This window comes from Myxocyprinus asiaticus, chromosome 4 (genome assembly GCF_019703515.2).
Source record: "Myxocyprinus asiaticus isolate MX2 ecotype Aquarium Trade chromosome 4, UBuf_Myxa_2, whole genome shotgun sequence".
NCBI lineage: Eukaryota > Metazoa > Chordata > Actinopteri > Cypriniformes > Catostomidae > Myxocyprinus > Myxocyprinus asiaticus.
In genome coordinates this window covers 30,569,093-30,588,801 of record NC_059347.1, presented here as the reverse complement: position 1 = coordinate 30,588,801, position 19,709 = coordinate 30,569,093, and the positions used below count along the sequence as shown (strand labels likewise).

The window sequence follows — 19,709 nt, the reverse complement described above, 5'->3', positions numbered from 1 at the left end:
CATCTTATCACGTGGCTCGTTGTGCATGACACCGCGGAGACTTCCAGCACGTGGAGGCTCATACTACTCTCCATGATCCACGCACAACTTACCACACGCCCTACTAAGAGTGAGAACCACTAATCACGACCACGAGGAGGTTACCCCATGTGACTCTACCCTTCCTAGCAACCGGGCCAATTTGGTTGCTTAGGAGACCTAGCTGGAGTCAACCAGCATACCCTGGATTTGAACTCATGACTCCAGAGGTGGTAGTCAGCGTCAATACTCGCTGAACTACCCAGGCCCTGATCACATGCATGATTAAATCGGGCTTCCCTCGATATCATGGCGCATGCGACCCATTTGAATTCCACATGAGAATTTTCTATTTTAAAGCACTATGGAGCAATTTAACCATGTCAAATGGTTAAACAGCCATGATATTCTGAACGGTGCTGATGAGGGAAAGAGAAAACACCTGCACCAGCATCAATTACAAGACTTTTCACATCTAAAGATCAACACCCTTACTAACATTTTTCACAGTAAAATGTAAAATAATTTTGTAGCCAAGAAAAAACATGGACAGCACATACTCTCCTGTCATGGGTATGTATGTTTTTTGGATTGAAAGACTTACTTGACTGTTGTAGAGATGACAAATTGTCACTTTAGTGTTTTCCTCATTCCACATGGCAATGAGCTGTCATCAAACGAATGATCATCACATGTACGTGACTTTATTTTTTATATTATTTATTTTTCTGCATTATATTTTGTTGTGGATGTCCCAATGTGGATATTGAATTTTAACTTTTCAGATAGCTCAATAAAATAGTTAAATTATATTTTGGTTGCATTTGTGAGATAATAAATGGAATTGTTTGTGTAAAATAGGCACATAATATCATAATATTGATCGCAGGCCCCTGAATCAAATTGAATCGAAATCGCATCGCAACAGACTTTGAGGTATCTGCAAACATCGGATCACTGGCTAAAAGAATTGATACAAGAATGTATTGTGATGAAACTTGTGATTTACACCCCTACAAGACAACCACCAAGTCATTCTGCTGTTAACCACAGTAAACAGTGAGTGCACATAGGTCACACATAATACAGATGACAAATGGCTTGTTCATCAAAAAGCGAGTATGTGGTCAGCAACAAATTGCCCTTGCTACATTTTTCTTTCCCTCTTGCTGGTGTCATACCTGTTAACAGATTTTAAATTTAGCATTTGCACTGCTAGTTCATTCCTTTCTTTGGCTGATTCTGATGAGAGACTATGCACTTTAACTAGAGTTCATGAAAACAAAGGGTATGCAATATTAACTAGAAATGTCTGCCCATCACATTATTGTAGCAGAGCAAAATAACAAGTCAGTCCTTTAACCCTGCAGCTTAAAACACATTCTTGTGCTTTCAACCTTTATGCACTCTCATTAAAGTCTCTCACGACACAGGGAATAAGCTGTGCTTCTGATTGGCTTGTTGGAAAAGAGGAAGTCTTAATGTGACTGGGTGCACAAACAACATTATATGGCGCTATTATTTTAATTACAGCATTTAATGGCTCTTGGTGAGGCATAAGACAAGGCAAACAAATAACCTAACCAAATTACACAGTAGGTGTCTGCTGCTTGCCTCCTGTCCAATTAATGCCATTTATAGTCACTGAACACTAATGTTTTAATTCTCCCTCAGAAACCACAGGCCGTTCTACTCCCTCTGTGTGATTAAAAGTGTAATCTAGCTGCAGCAGACACCGATGAGGAGGTTAATAAATGAAATGACGATGCCGAAAGAACACTGCTAATCTCACTCAGTGGGTTGGACAACCATTGATTACATCTTGGTTAATTCATCCTGCAAGCTTTTAAAGGGATAGTTCAGCCTAAAATGAAAATTCTGTCATTTACTCACTCTTGTCGTTCCACGCCTATAAGACTTTTTTTTCTTCTGGGAAACACAAGAGAAGCTGTTTTTTTTTTTCTCCATACAATGAAAGTGAATGGGGACTGAGGTTGTTAGTCCCTAACATTCTGCCTAACATCTCCTATTATGTTCCACATAAGAAAGTAATTCATGTGGGTGTGTAAATAATGAAAGAATTTTCATATTTTTGGGCAATGCATGCCTTTAAAAAGATTTCAGTTGAGTCTCATTCCCTAAAAAATAAATACAAAATCTTTATCTAAAAAAGAACAGCAGAGCTGAAAGTCACTGCATGATGGTGAAGGCAAAGTGTGTCAGTTTAGTTTCTTTGTTAGTTAGAATATAAATCCTGAATCAGAACCAAGAAAAGACTCCCAAATTATGTAAAAATAAGAATGAATGCAAATATACAGTAAAAGTACCAAGTATTTTACCAAGGCTGGATTGTTAAGCCTCAATATTGGCATGCCATCTGAATGTTTTTGAAAACCTCAATTTCTCAATGTTTCCTGGCCGAAGTTCAACATTACCAACATTTACACCCAGCTGTGCTGTGACATGTCAAGAGTTAAGCTTGTCATTTAACAGAGGGCTGACCTTTCCCAGAAGGTTGTGGGACCACAAAACCTGGAAGCAGGAAGGGTGCTCCGGTGGTAAGGCCAGCTGGTTTCAGCTCACTAACACCATATGTGGTCAGAGCGGTCACCAGGTTGACCAGGTCCATTAGAGCATCTTTGGATTCATCCTCTTTGGCCTGCTCCAACCTAGGATGTACAAAAAATCCAATGGAGGATTATGACAACGGTTCAATAGTACAGATCTACAGAATTATACTGCTTCTTATTTCCACTACATAATACAACTATTAACAGGGCTAAACCAAAAAAATTGCCCAAAACCAGTCTGAGAGTTTCAGGCCAGCTGACAGAACTGTCACTTGCCCAATTGAGCCAGTGCTATGCTGTTTCTGCATCTTAAGTTTATCATCATATGCATGCGTTCTTATGCCAAATGTTGGTTTTCTGTGATGTATTAAAATTGTTGTTGTGAATTCTGCCAATTTAAATGTCATCAGGGTAAAGTTATTTAGCTTTTTTTTTTTTATTATTATGCAAATGATGCGCAATAGTCTTAGAAGCATCAGTAGGAATAGGCTGAAGGTTATAAACAAGTCACCAGTGATCATTTTCAGGCAATAGTGTGTATATGTACGTTTATGCAAATTAGCTACTGTTGCAAATTGAAACCTATTGAATTACTTGTTGCAACTTGTTTCTTTTGTAAAGGAAACTAAATTGAAAATTGACATCTAATAATGATGCTTAAAACAAATATACAATGTACATTTTTGTGGTGGGGTCAGTAAAAACCTCTTTATTGTTGAGCCCTGATTAATGATGAATATAAAATCCTATAGATTTGGACGTGCAATGAATAATCATGCATCAGAGACCTGATCATCAGATCTATGAGGAAGGTGTAGCCCTGACACATGCGGAAGTCATCCAACAGTGTCTGTGAGACATCACTTGAGTCCTTCAAGAAACAGGAGAGCCCAGCAAACATCTCTACAATCTCCAGAGGGGAGAGGTCATCTGACTGCTGCATATTATGGATACACGTCGACAAACACTCTTTATCTGTAAGAGATCCAGATCATACTGTGTTATGATGGTTGTGCACATCCGAGATATTTTAACTTTAGCAGGGCATTTAGAGTAAACTCATCTCTACTCCCATAAACATCTATGGTAACACCTACCTTGTGTTTTCAAATGGAAAGCTTTGATTTCAGACTCTTATTCACCCAGAAATGAAAATTCTGCTGTTGTTCCAGACTTTCTTTCTCAATTCCGTGGAACACAAATGGGGATGTTAGGCAGAATGTTAGCCTCAGTCACTATTCACTTTGAGTAAATGATGACAGAAGTTTCACTTTTGGATGAACCATAAATTTAAGTACTGATATTTGAATGTTCTTTCATTAATTGCAAACCAATTCCTGCCAAGAACTGCTAGCACCACACATTAAACTGACCTCCAAAAATACTAAAAGCACAACTGTGACAGTAATTGGTTATGTAAGGTTAAAATGTTGCTAGGGTTCATAAGATGCCAGCAGCAAAACATTGTCAGTATTACGCATCCATGCATAAGCATGGCTGAGAACCACAGTGGAAGAAGCAATTAGGCTCAATCAGAAAGCTTCAGTCAAATCATCAGTACAATTTACCGTGGATATACTTGACGACATTGATGCTCAGTCCATGACGAGAGATGGTAGTGAGCACTTCTCCTGCACTCTTCCTCCAGGGCAGGTTGTGGGGTGGGCACCAGGAGGTGATGGCACTGAAGAGCAACTGTAGATCATCCTTCTGGGCCAGCTCCTCTGCCGGGGAAACAAAACTGCACAGCTTTACAAGGATCTGAGTAGAACAAAGAGGAAAAACAGGAAAATAAATCACTAAAAGTACATGTCAGTGAGTGAGTAATACATTATCGCCCCATTTCAACCTGGTAACAAGATGCATTTCTGGTGATTCGATTAAAGTGGTCAGTGCTAAATACAGGTGGAAATGGGGATCACTGAAACCACATACGGAGGTAGTCAAAAACGCATGTGACCACATAGCATTTGAGGTGTGAAACGCTCATCTGTTCCGAATGTGTCCTGGACAGCAGCAAAGCACCACCCCTCACCTATCAATCAACTGCTGCACTTAAAGGGATAGTTCACCCAAAAATGAAACTTCTCTTATCATTTACTCATCCTCATGCCATCCCAGATATGTATGACTTTCTTTCTTCAGCAGAACACAAATGAAGGTTTTTAGAAGAATATCTCAGCTCTTTAGGTCCATACAATACAAGTGAATGGTGATCAGACATCTGTAGCTCCGAAAATCACATAAAAGAAACATAAAAGTAATCCATATGAATCCAGTGTTGAAATCTGTATCTTCAGAAGCAGTATAATGGGTGTGGGTGAGAAATAGAACAACATTTAAGTCCTTATTTACTCTAAATCTCCACTAAACAGGCACCACATGTGACTTTCAGATGTAAAAGTGAAAGTGAAGATTTAGAGCAAAACAAGGACTTACATTTTGATCTGTTTCTCACCAGCACCAATCATATCGCTTCTGAAGATACAGATTTAACCACTGGAGTCTTATGGATTACTTATATGTTTCCTTTATGTGATTTTTGGAGCTACAAATGTCTGATCACCATTCACTTGCATTGTATTGTATGGACATACAGAGCTAAAAATCTTTTTTTGTGTTCTGCTGAAGAAAGTCATATAAATCTAAGATGGCATGAGGGTGAGTAAATGATGAGAGAATGTTTTTTGGGTGAACTATCCCTTTAAACAAGAGTTTAAACTTTGCCGGTAATGTGCAGCTTTAAAAGGAAATAACTGTCTGATCTGAAAATGTGAAAAAGCTAATACATATACAAGCACAAGAACTTCACAGAACTTCTTCAGTGTGTCTGACATCAACATGCAGAGACACAGATGACAAGTACACACATCGGAAGCTCAGGTTAATACTAAAACAATGGAAAATTCTGCTCGAAAAGTTGCGTTTGTGCTTAGATCACATTTCAGCTGCATCTGGGAGAAACAGTAAGCCATTTTTTTGCGCTTTCACTGTCTTTTATGACTTCTTGCGGTTTATTATCACGCAGTAACACACACTGACAGTGACTGATTTATGTCATCATGAAATCAGAGACCCTCCCCTCGAAATCCGAAACACAAGTGGTCACAGGAGATGCAATGGAAACAGGTGGAAGCAAAAATGCATCTCAGCTGACCACGTGATCGGATCACCAAAAATGCATCTTAATACCAGGTGGAAACAGGGCCTATGATTACAATGTGCTACTAATTATAAGGCCAAAATGTCATTAAAGCTTTTATTTAAGTTAATTTTTAAGCTCATTGTCATTATTTAACATCTTTTTAGCATTTTAATATAAAATTACATCTAATCAGCAAATATGAAATAAAATAGCAAAAAGCATGTTTTATGGGTATTTTAGTGGAGAAAATGCTGTTTCAAAGTTTAGACAGACCTGGACAAAGACTTTCTGCAGCAGAGCTCTGCGGTCGGCCAGGGGAAGCTCAGTCTGGGTGGCAGCAGGAACCTCGGGCATGTGGGGCAGGTCAAAAAACAAGTACAGACATTTCACCAGCGTGGAGGGCACCGACATGGTGGTCATACAGTCCACCGTTTTCTTCAGAGACACAGAACGGAAAAGATTCAAAGTCAGGTAACAACCAGGGATTTCTTAATTAATGAAAACATTTTCATGTATGTAATTAAGCAGTCTGCGTTGCAAAGATTCATATCAAGTATAGCTGAAAGATTTTATGAATTGTTTAATTTTCTAAAATAATCTGATGATTAGAGTATGTTAAGAGACAGAAAAACATAACCAATGAGTGAATTTTGATTAAATGTCAGGGTGTTTTGAGGCAAAATTGTGACTCAGAGCATGATCAAAGCATCATCATATCTGTCAGCTTACTGGAACCTCAGTTTAAATTCTAAAATATACACACAATTACACTGAAGATTACAACTGACTCTTATCTTATAGTAGGGAAGAAGTAGCCTACTTAAAATATACTGTAGGTTATTGAAACAGTTCATTACTTGTAAGTATTGACTGGCCAATATATCAGCATTAATTTAGCCATTTTGAAAAACAGAAATGTTAACTTGTACCAACACAAAGAGGCACCAAAACACTTTCCCGGACTTTCAGTTTCATCGTACCACGTTGGTGGAATGACCTTCCAACTCCATCCGTGAAGCTAACTCACTTTCTATCTTCAAAAAATGGCTAAAGACACATCTTTTCCATGAGCACTTAACCAGTCACTAAAAAAAATAAATACATAAAAATTCTTATTGCACTTTAATCTGTCTTGAATACTTTTCTGATGCTAGTGAAACTTTGTAATAAGGCACTTTCCGTACCATTGCCTCCTTAAGATGATTCACAGTGTATTCCTCTTTTGTAAGTCGCTTTAGATAAAAGCGTCTGCCAAATGAATAACTCTAAAGACAGCCTTGTCAATGGATAATATAAAATGTTTGTTCTCAATTTTGTTTTTGTGAATTTTTAGTAAATATTGTGTAAAGTATTCATTTAAATTCTGCAATTTTGCATCATTTGTGTTGTCCACTGATATATACATAAAACTGGATTGCTCGTGACGTCATATCAGTGAAGCCACTGCGCCGCCATATTGCTATGCCCAAACATTCCAATGTCCCTATTGACTTAATAGTAAATCATCCCTACAACACAAACGTCCTACACATGTATTTATTTATTTAATTTTAAAGTCTGGAATTTTTCCGGTTTCTTGAAAGCCCGAGCAAGTTATGTATATCTACTGTATATCAAACAGTATCCACCTCTAACAAACTTCATCAGCGAACAGATCAGCTGAATGTAAACAAGTTCACTGAAACTGAGGTAAGATACAAACAGACATTTTCAGACTTATTTATTGTGATCATCGAAGTTATTTGTTTTATGTTTTTATCAAAAAGTGCCTTGTTCTCGTGGTCACTTGTATAAGAGTGCGCACTCTCTCCCCCTCTATCACACACGCAGCGGGCGTGCAAAGCAAAGCTGGTTCAAATTAAACTGATACGGGTTAGACTGGAGGACAATGAATTAAACTGACTACAGAGAGCACTTCAATGTGAAAACAAGCAAATCTTGGGCATTTATGGCGATTTAGAAATCCCGGTCTGACTTTTTTAAAGTCCCTTGCGGGGGAAAGGACGTATTGTCACCCTAAACGAGCAGATATTACAGCTTATCCTACTTACATTACAACTTGTGGTCAGTTTTCCCACTTCCTTTGGTGATTGTTGTGCTGCAATGATAGACTGAACACCAGGGCAGGCGAATGCTCTCATGATCCGCGTATATCTTCTCCCACATAACGAATATTATCCATAACAAGCAAATCAAACATTAAACATGATTGTCACTAGAGGGCGAAATGCAACTGTCGCATCTGCAGTAGTGATGGGTCATTCATGAACGATTCGTTCATTTTGAACAAATCTTTTATGTGACTCAGAAGAATGAGTAGTCTCAGAGAGTGATTCGTTCATTTTGTGTTGGCCGCACATGCGCATTGCGCAACCTCCCTTCGTTTGTTACATGAAAACCATATAGGCGCTGTACAGGAAACAGAAATGATTAGTTCACCTTTCAACTCTTTTGGTCCGAGTCTTTCGTTCTTTTGTCACGTGACAGCCGTATACGCTATGCACACGCGCGCGCACACACACACACGCGCGCACACACACAGGAAACTGGAATTATTAGTTCACCTCTGGAATCTTCTTATCGGAGTCGTTCGTTCTTTTGTCACGTGACAGCCGTATGTGCATAGCGTATACGGCTGTCACGTGACAAAATAACAAACGACCTGGACAAGATGACTCGAGAGGTGAACTAATAATTTCAGTTTCCTGTGTGAGCAATGCATAGCGTATACGACAGTCACGTGACAAAAGAACAAAGGACTCGGACCAAAAGAGTTGAAAGGTGAACTAATCTTTCTGTTTCTCATAATTTGTCCTTGGCTGCATTATCATTTTTTCCTTATTGGGATTATAATCAAAGTTTGCATAAGTAGACGTGTTATTCTGCTCAAATGAACGAAATTACTTGAATAAAGATTTGTTCATATTTCTGAAAGAGACTCAAAGATCCAAGTCAGTAAAATGATCCGATCTTCCCATCACTAATCTGCAGGTCAGAAATGGTGAAACACGGGTGTTTTCGCCTGTCAGTCTTTGTGACAGCTGTCTTAGAGTTTGGGCATACAAAGATGGCCGCTCGAACACTTCGGTGGCTTCACCTCCTGCTGGCAGTTTAACATTGCAACAGCGATCCATTTGTATTATATATCAGTGGTGTTATCTCATTTGTTGCTATTAAGTTGTATCATGTTAATGTATCTTTGAAACATTCTATTTTGTTCAACTAACTACCGATACTTATATGAATTTATTAGTACCGCAATTACCTCAATCAACTAAAATAAACACTCCCACGAGTGGCCATATACAAATGCAAAGCTAATGGTAAAGTGTGAACGGATGCTGCCAAAATCAACACAACAGGAAATTACTGATGAAAAGAGGCTATTAAATAAATTGTGTATTTCTATAATGTGCACATGTTCTTTTTTCTAAGGCCATTCATTGTTAAATCCTAATAACCATATATGGGAGATCGGTGATGTCATCCCTAAGCTCTAAAGGGGCTCAGGTGGACATCACTGAAACAAAGTGCTGCAGGTGGGTCAGAGCTTCACTTTTCCCAGCCCTGTCACCTGCTGCAGTCTCGGCTCTGACAATAATCACAGCAGGATCCTGTGAATGTTGCCAATGAAACATTGAAGGAAGAGGATAAAACCCTATCAATTGCAGTATGATGGGAAAAGATAGGACTCAGCTTAAGCTGGCACATATTTCACACACACACACACATAACACACGTTCTCCTAGTCCCCACAGAGTGCACTAAATGACATGTCTGCCCTTTTTTGTAGTGTTTTCCAAATTCTGAGTAAACAACATCATTCCATATATATAGTTAACTCTTTAATAACCTAATCTACTCTGATTTATAGTGTACAGCTGATGTACACCAGATGATGCTATATTGCTCATACATAAATGCAAAAGAAATACAAAGCTGGGGGGAAAAAAAATAGCTTGCAGCTCCTTTTATTCCTGCTATCTTTGATTTGTGATGGTACTACTCTTTCCTTTCTTTGATAAGTAATCATTTGATTAAATTTTTTTATTATTACAATATAGCAAGCTAAAAAATATTGATAATGAGCAATGAATAATGAGAAAGTTGTTTGTGCGACAGCTAAGATCAGCACACGATATTTACATCAGCATCCAAATTTGCTCACTCTTTTTCATTCAATTCTTTCCCATTCACTGCAATATGTGTAGGGTTGGGAACCAATAACTGGTTCATATTTGGATCCAGTTCCAATTTAAAAAAAATACCAGAACCGAATGGTTTTCATAACTTTGTTCCGTTAACTTGATATGCATTTTCCTGCTGATGCGGACAGAGCACCATACTGTAATACTCTAACATTGTTTACTGCTGTGCTAATCAGTGGCAACACTGTCCATCTACTGAATCTATAGTGCGAAACACACAATATGAACATTGTAGTGCGATTCCCGAATGAATGACTTGCGAGCCAATTTTTTTTAATCTACAGAGTGAACATACAGCGAGACAAGTGTACTCTGATTTCCGAATAAATGACTCTAATAAACCGGTTCTTTTGAATCTACAGTCTGACCAGTGCAATGCGGCTGCCGAATGAATAACTCTTATGAGCTGGTTCATCTGCTCTGATGAAATCTAAAATTATCTCATCACTTGAAAACAATGCTGAAGGCAGTAAACACAATAAAAATTGCATTTCTCATTTCCAGATATTTCTTACTCGAAAGAATTGTCAATGGAACCATTAAGGAATCAAAATCTTAAAGAGGAAATAGTTCATTTCCTTAAGATTCCCCTCTCTATATGAGTGCCATTCACTATAGGCAATAGAGAATAATGAATCAGTGAACGAGTAAGAAGTTTCAGACTCAGCACTAGACTTAAACCTCTTTCATTACAGATGCAGTCTGAATCAGTGCACCATCTACCACACAAAATCATTCTACCACAAAAAAAAAAAAAAAAAAAAAAAAAAGATCCCTACACTAGGTCAGAAAGAGCTAAATCCATTATTAAAATTCCAAAGCAGACAGTGAGCAGCCAAAGAATTCCCATAGTGCTAAACCTAAATGGAGCATGCATTACAACACTATTACATTCACTGCTTTCATCAGAATTCGAAAGTATAAGCAAAAAGCAGAAGAGATTCAAAACGTCTGAATTTTATTCCAAGAAACACACTATGTCCAAAGAAATAAATCATACCACTTCTTTGCAAGCCTAAAACACAGTCCCTTTAGAAAAATGTATTGGCTGTCTCATTCAAATAGTCTCTGAGTCTTCAAATAGTCAAAAGAGTTTAGGTGAACAAAGGCAGGTCACACTGATACAGCCTCCTGGGCAAAGTAAATCAAGGTCCATGTGTGAGAGAAATTGGTAGCACAGTTGGACTCCACAAAGCAAGAGATGTTGGCTCTGTTATGGCAGACGGTTGAGGCTAGGAATAGCTCTCTCTGTGGTTGTTTGCCTGAACACTGTGCTAGCAGACAGCGTCGCCTGGAGTTTAGTATAAATGACACCAACAGCCACTAAATGATAATGTCAGAAACAGAAAAATACCACCTGACTGGTGGTCAATAGAAAGTGGGGAAAAGCTGGAGGACTTCTCACAGACTGTCAACGCAAGTCGTCACAGCTGAAAAAAATAAAAAAAGATGAGATAAGAGAAATGGCATCCGTGAGGGTTAATTGAGGGTGCATTGGGAATGTTGAGCATGAAGGGCGTCCTTATAAAGAGAAAAGAAAAGACCTTTGTTGTTTCTGAGGGGCAGGCGATGTTGCCAGGAACAGCACTTTTGTCTGCATCTCACAGCTTGGAATACAAACGTATTTCATCCCTCAAAAACTTGTTGCACCTCCCAGAACCACAGACTCTTGCCTGGAGAAATGGTGGTGCATGCTGAATTAATTATGGAAAGCCATTATAAACTGTGCCATTCCAACTGGATATGTACTGTATTTGAAGAGGTCAGCTTTCAGATAGTGGAAACGTGTCGGTATATTAGAGTGCTGTTGGCTCTATGTACAGAGCCACATGGAGATGATATCAGGAGCTTGAACACAAGAAAATGCTTTCATTATATATTCCAACTAAAGCAGAAAAAAGGGAGGGAAGTAAAAATAGAGGTAGTGTGTGTAAGAGCACTCAGAGCACGGGAAATCTACACTTCTACATTCAATATTTTTGTGCAGTTGTTTTCAGCTTATGATGGTAAATGATCCTTAAGGATTATACTGATCTAAAATAAAATTAGAGCTGTGGCTAACAACAGGCCTCAGAGAGATGTGAGCCTGTTGGCTAACTAATGAGATACCTGCTTTATAAAAATAGGCCAACAAATAAACAACATGCACTCTTTCAGGGATAAAAAAAAAGTAGCTTTTAGTTATGGTTCAATAATATTATCATATTTTTTTTTTTTAACATATGCTATGGTAATATCATAGGTTTATCATACACACCATGATAACACCATAGTATTCTTTCAATTACCTTGGAGTACCATGTAAACATGATCACTGAAACATGGTACCACCACAGGTTAACTAGAAGGGGATCCATTATTTTGGGAACAGTAGTTCATTAAGGTTTCTATTTAGCTGATACAACACATGACTAGGACATCCACAGACAGCCTTTTAATAATGCCCATAATGTCACAATGTCCTTACAATGGAGCAAACACACATCTGGGAACTGATAACCATTTATAACTACATGGCTTGGACATAGGCTATAATCCAGTGCAATTGGTAAAAAAAAATTAAAAAACAATTACTAAACAGTCCAACATTGTGTATAGGATCTCCCTGTACACCTGTGAAAGCAAATCTTTGCATAGTTGAAGACACCATAATGTCCCAAACAATAGAGTGCAACCGTCCCCACCAATTTTTTCAGCCATCTTGTTTCTGGAATTGATTTTCCCATTCTATTTAACACAATAAAAAAAATAAAAAATAAAATGAAGATGAAATTGGCCTATCTAGAAATCAAATGGAACTTTTACTTCCGGAACCAGACAGTCAATAGGGAAACAATGCCTGGAGATCACATTTTGCTGATCTACGGACAGCCACATGAATCCGCATCAAGTCTTTCTTTCACATTCTAAACTTCATGGGCTGAATCAGCTCCATTGGTTGGAATGGGTCCTGTTCCCCTAACTGGAGCATTCTTGTCTGTTAATGAGAAGAACCATGATCAATACACACTCTCGTGATGAATAACTTCCAATGTTGATCCTACCAAGTGGTCCAAAATCCAAGAGAGACCATTTGGGCATTTAGTCAACAGTCCCTGATGTGGTGACTTCCCCTGGATAGAAAATCTCCACCTCCAATCAAGTGACCTGGAGCATCTGTCATCCTGACTGACAAAAGATAATTTGCCCCATCACATCAAAAGTGAGCAATATGTTTGAAAGCGTTTAGAAGAAAGAAAATCTAATGATGAATGACATCACAGGCATACTGTCTGTCTGATCAATACATGTTGGTCTCTCAGTATAGGGAGGAAGTGATTCAGGGCTAGAAAAACAACTGGTAATTTGAGCTAATTTATGTGAAGGGTAGTCTGTGCAACTGACCACACCTCTTTCAGACAGTTTCCTTCACACAAGGCTACCATTAAATATAGTGACCCATGGCATACTAGGTCTGCACCACCAGACATATTGAACTTGCATTCCAAGCTGTGGAGGCAATGAACATCTTTAGAAACTAGACACCATCCTTACTTAGCAGAGCTTCACCGGTCAGTGGAGATTCTGGAGAAGCTGAAAGTCTGGACTCCAGGCTGGGCTCTAGTTCTGAATCCTTTGTTGGAGAAGTCATCTTTCATAGAGTGAAATGAGAGTATTCTTCTGCACAAAGAATCTCCTGCATTACCTGAATGAAATGTTGCCATACTGGTCCTCCTGGCCTCCACGTGGTTTCCAAATCTCCCAGTGTAGGAGATTACAGTACACCTCTCTAATATCAGAGAGGGCAGTGTCAGGGCAGCACAACTGAAGACATATGGGGTCTTACTCAGCAGTGAAACTACAACAAACACACTCAAATTGCAACTGCTGCTTGAGATTCAAGAAATGGAACAGTACGCACAAGCTCACGGTGCTGAAAGGGCCAAACTAACATGGATGATTCTAAAACACACAGGCAGTTCCTTTTCAGTATTTATTTAGACATTACATGGGCACAGGCCATGAGACAAGGACAGGCCTTCAAACCCTTGATGGTGACATCCACAGTCACACAATTGTGGTAGCTAATTGGATAGTTTGGACCTTATCAAACTTCACAAGCGAATGTAAGCCACAGAGTTATTTCACCGGGTGCGGTTACTTGTAGAACTTGTGTCATTAGCCTTTCGATTATGAAAAAAAGTACCTGCAGCAGGTTACACAAGGCAATACTGACTGAATGAAAACAAATATTAAATCTGAAACTCAAATCCCAGTTCTTTAGAATAATTACAATAACATGTAAAATGTATTGTGATTTTTCAGTGTTAGAACATAAATGAAATAAAATGCAAAAGACAAATTTTAAGCACCTTGAAAACCAATGACACAAAGCAAATCTTTAGATGTTTATTAGTAGAAACTTTTTAAATAAGTTTTGTTCAGGGTTTGGTTAGCATGTATAAACTAAGATTATGATTTTAAAACTGAAAATCAAGCTTTGGATATGATTTATGTTCAAGTCTGATGACTTTTTGCACATTCTACTAAAATCTTTTTAAGGTGCTTACCTGAGTTAGATAAATAATTTCAAGGTAGTTATGCAAGTGACCTAAAAACTACTAATTTATAGCATGTATGTAGGCATGAATTTAATTGCAAAATCCACAAATAATTTTATGTATATACAGTATTTATGTATAAGGAATATGTGGTTCTGTTGTTGTCTTTCAGTGAATTTATCATATTTAATATGTAATCAAACAACTGATGTAACAATTGAATAAGTATTTCAAGAAAGATTTATGCACCATATAAGGTCCAGGTTTTTGTGTGTCTTGTTAGAAAAAAACAAACATATAAGGACATGTGTGTCACTTCCTCATTTGATCAGATGCGTCTGAGTCAGGATTTGTTTTTATCCATTTGAAATTGTCTTGTGCACATAAAGGTGATTAAAGGAATTTCTGCTGGTTTTCATTTGCAAAAGCTGTACGTAAATCCAGTGCTATATTTTGTCTGATGCACATTACACACACAGACCTGTCCGGAGGAGGCCAGCAGGTTCATGGTTGTCAGAAGCATCCAGCCCCGACTCGCCTCTTCACTCTGATTTACCTCCAAAAATTGCACAATGGCTCTGCTGGCAGCCTCTGCGGGAGGGCACGCACACACACACACACACACACACACACACACACACACACACACACAAATAGAATCACTGACATTTAACAATCTGTGCATGTGGATCAAATCCATTTTCACAGTCAGCTTGTGTGTGACTGGCCTCATCTGGGAAAGGAGTCAATTAGAGGTGATGACATGCAGGCAGATTCTCTTCCCTTTCATCCATTGCTGCCTCTTTTTGAGATGCAATGCTGTGACACCCCAGTGAATTTAAAAAAGGACTACATTTACTATGGCTGGGGAAAAAAACTATTCTGTTACAAATCAAGATTCTTGAGCAAACCGATTTTAAAATCGCCTCCCTCTTGAAAAAATAGATTGTTTTATTTAATAAAAATTAAAAAATTCATTTTTATCTTAATGCTACAATGATTAATCGATAAATATAGGATGCTATATTTGTGCAGATTCAGAGTTCCACACTAACAGGTTTTCTCTCTGAGAAGTTTTGTCTCTTTAATTTTTTAAGTTTAGTCCTTTAAAGTTTAATGCACCACTGCTAGATCCATCAAAGCGCCGTTTGTTCACTGTCGGACGTCAAAATCCTCTGCTGTGATCAATGTTCCTGTTATTATGCATAATCCTAAAGTTTATTTGAGAGGTGCTGTGGAGAATATTTGTCAGAAGTAATTCTGCAGATTCTGTCCGACACTGCTTTAGTAAAAAAGGCTTATCAAACTGTTGGATGGCGCAAACTACATGTCGCGACCCCGCAATATTTATAATCTAACAGCTAGTGTATTCATGCGCCTTGGCGGGTAATTTCAGACATTTACCCGCCAATGTTGACAAGAATAAACACAAAGACATGTTCTTGAGGAAACACACCTGATTATATATTGAAGAACAGACGAAAGAAATGCCAGGGATGTGCATGTCTGATTTGCGCTTTGGCACCAACACGCACAGCGCTACAGTCTCGCGAAACGCGCAAACTGTGAGTTCTCACTTTTTTTCCTCTGTCAGTCATCTGGGAGCAATGTGTAAGAATAGTGTTGTCTATGAGAAAGTCTGAGATCCTATGCACAATCTCAGGATGCAAATGAAAAAAACATGCAGTGACACTGGGACTACAGGTTAATTGTCATGCGTCATAATTCATAGTAATATATATTTCATATTCTAAAATAACAAAATTAGTATGATAAGTTAAAATGATATCTTGTATATATTTATTTGTTGAATACAAATGGACATAATGCAGCCTTATGGGTTCCTTTGCACTAACTAGTTGACTAGTAGCCAGTCGATAACGCACTGAATGGTCGATTGGTAGTTTTAAATTGGTAGTTTTTACCTGCAAATGATATATTACAGAGTGAAAACACTTGTCAATTCAGACACAACTGTTCTTCAATAGACATTTCTTTCTGAGAAAAAGAAGTGAATGTTTTTTTGGATCTTTTTAAGAAGTTTTTATATCAAAACATCTAATCACAACACTTACAAAATTGCAATATTGCAATAAATATGGAATCGGCTAGGAAATATCATTGTAATATCGAATTGGGAGGTCTGCGGCAATTCCCAGCCCTAACATTTACACAGAAGTTTATTATTTTCTGCTCCAACTAAAATTTAATGAACATATGATAAATTAATAAATTAATAACTGAAAATACAATAGAATTTCACAACAGATAATATTAATAACATATTAATAACATAGAATAATATAAATAACATTTTACAATATGCTGTTTAATGTACTTGTATTATGACTCAAAATCAACATTTCCTTCCTTTCTTTTTCTTGTTCTTTTGAATCCCAGGATGTTTTTTCTTTCTTTAAAGAGCAAGTATTTAACAAAAGTCATGTTAAATAAATGTGTTAGATATCTAAAGTGCTTAAGCATTTGTTATTATATTCTCACTGTATCACAAGATGCCAAGTCTAGTGTTTGTGGGTTGTAGCATATGCTGTGGTGGATTTCATTACCAAAAATAACATTACGGCACGTTATGTGCCAAGACTTCAGTGTGCGGCAGCAGAGAAAAATCTGGGACCATAAAAAACCTGGATTGAGTCGAAATGTCCTTGATGATCTTCTTAGAGAATATGGCTTTATACAGCAGTTAAAAGGAATGTTCCAGGTACAATACAATTTAAGCTCAATCGACAGCATTATTGGCATAATGTTGGTTACCAAAAAAAATTATTTCAACTCGTTCCTCTTTTTCTTTAAAAAAAAAAAAACAAAAAAAAAAAACATTGAGGTTACAGTGAGGCACCTACAATGGAAGTGAATTGGGACCATTTTTGGAGGTTTTAAAACACAGAAATGTGAAGCTTATAATTTTACAAAAGCAGTCAATTATGCCCATAATGTCACAATGTCCTTATAATAGAGCAAACACATATCTGGGAACTGACAACCATTTACAACTACATGGCTTGGAGCTGTAAAGTTATTTAAATTGTCATTTTTACAGTCATTTTAGGGTTGACTACATCGTCATGGTAACGAAGTTGTAAAATTGGCTATAACTTTACACAGAAAAGGTAAGCGATTTTATCACACTACAATCATGTTAACACAGATATTGTTTATGTCTTGTGGCTGTACTTGAAAAAGTGACTATTTCAATGTTCAAAAATTGGCCCCCGTTCACTTCCATTGCAAGTGCCTTACTCTAACCTCGAGTTTTGCTTTTTTTAAAGAAAAGGAGGAACGAGTCAAAATAAAATTTTGTGGTAATCACCTTTATGCCGCAAATGCTGTCGATTGAGCTTAACTGGTATTGAACCCGGAATATTTCTTTAAGCTAGAATGATCAAAGATCAGCACTTTTATGCCTATGTAATGTGTAAACAAATATTTGTTTGCAAGTTAAGGCTTAAACTGATCCTAGATAACTTTATTAACCTTTAAAACAAAAACAGCAATCTTTTGCTTTTTCAATGACATGTAAAAGTCTTACAATTTAACATACCAACAAATTCTTCTGACCTTTTCATCATTTCAACAGGCCTTTGTAATACAGTATATATTCATTTACAATATACCTGGGGCTTGTGTGTAGGTGATTAAGTACCTGTTGATTTATTGGACGCTCTCCGTCTGATCTCTGTCACCATTAGCCTTGACACCTGTGTGGTGAATTGCAGCAGGTCTGAGAACTTCTCATTCATTGTGCTCGGTGCAGCGTTCCCAAACACCTGTCAAACACACACAAACCATTTATAGAGCTCATACCCTCTTTTCATGTTTTTTTTTTTTTTTCTGCAAACACAGAGACCTGTTGAGTTCAAGCTGAGATTTTATCAGCATTTACGCCCTGGATGTCCGAAGAGCCATATGCTTAATTTCTAGTGATGCGCAAGTTTTAATAACAGCACGTATAAGACATTCAAAAGAAGCATAAAAATACCCTTCTGCATATGGCTCACAAGTGGAGTGTCTAAGCACATTAGTGTGAACCACAAACATTTATAAGAGTTGCGGGACTGCCATGCTCAAGTCTAGACTGTCAGTGCTCTCACTTTTTAAAGAAATAAAAATCAAAAGACACATTACAGAGACATGCAATGTTAATACTAATATAACACAGCATTTCACTTGGGTCTATTACGCTTGATCAAGTATGACAGCTTTACAAGTAAAGAGCCTGTTTCATCCCACTTCAACAAGTGCTCTCCAAATGCACACAGGCAGCGGCAGGTCAGCGCTCTTTCGTGCACAATGAGCTGTAACTGAGGTCATCTGCAATCTTTCTGTATATCAATGGTGGATGATTAGCACCATCATGCTCTTCACCAGGCTCTGAGAATCACTTGATTTCATAATAACTACTCGGCCTTTGTAAATGAAGCACTAGTCACAGAAGGTGCTCTATTGTTTCTCTTTGTTTAATAATAAAAGCATAGTGTAAAACCTTTCATGAAGTATAATATTAGAAGTCAGATGCTTTAAGAAAAGGATATATTACAGCTAAGCATCATGAAAATTATTCACATTTCAATACATTATTTTATGTGAGGTAGAGAGAATTGTTGCACTCAGATAGGACTCGTATATCCTCAGATGCATAGAGAGAGAAAAAAAAGGAGCGCTGAAGAAAGCTATGGGCTGAAACGTCTGCTTACTGGTCTGTTTTTAACTCACTGCACATTGCACTTTTTCGCTATGCCAATCTAAAATAAAAAATGTATTCTTGATAGACCTTCTTGGTCTGTTCTTCATTCAGTGTGCGGACAGCATCTGTTGTGGATTTTGGATAATACATTAAGTTAAAAATGATTATTAGAAAAAAAAAAATTATAAATACAAAAACTAAAGGGGTAAATATAACATTACATCAGCCCAAAATATGTGGAGCAGACGGTTTCTATTACATTTGTCTTCTCTTTTCAATGCAGCTTGACTAGAGAGGCTGTATCTTTAAAGGCATAGTTCATCCAAAAATTAAAATTCTGTCATTTCACAGGCACTAATCAACTGCCATTGAACTGAAAGGATAGATCGCAATATTCATCAACACATTTCCTTTCATGTTTTGCATAAGAAAAAAGTAATACAGGTTTGGAATGACATGCGGGTGAGTAAATTATGACAGAATTTTCATTTTTAAGGTAAACTATTCCTTTAAGAAGAAAAG

At 37.6% G+C, this 19,709-nt stretch overlaps 1 protein-coding gene across 1 annotated transcript in view; it reads right to left on the bottom strand.

Annotated features, from left to right (window-relative positions):
- LOC127438155 (WD repeat and FYVE domain-containing protein 3-like) overlaps positions 1 to 19,709 on the bottom strand; it is a 124,892-nt gene that overhangs the window by 78,789 nt on the left and 26,394 nt on the right. Inside the window, exons 3-8 of the mRNA XM_051693505.1 lie at positions 18,147 to 18,270; positions 14,964 to 15,073; positions 6,007 to 6,168; positions 4,157 to 4,349; positions 3,377 to 3,563; positions 2,521 to 2,687 (exon numbers count right to left, since the gene is read on the bottom strand). Of these exons, the coding sequence (XP_051549465.1) occupies positions 2,521 to 2,687; positions 3,377 to 3,563; positions 4,157 to 4,349; positions 6,007 to 6,168; positions 14,964 to 15,073; positions 18,147 to 18,270 (943 nt within the window). The remainder of the gene's footprint in view (positions 1 to 2,520; positions 2,688 to 3,376; positions 3,564 to 4,156; positions 4,350 to 6,006; positions 6,169 to 14,963; positions 15,074 to 18,146; positions 18,271 to 19,709) is intronic.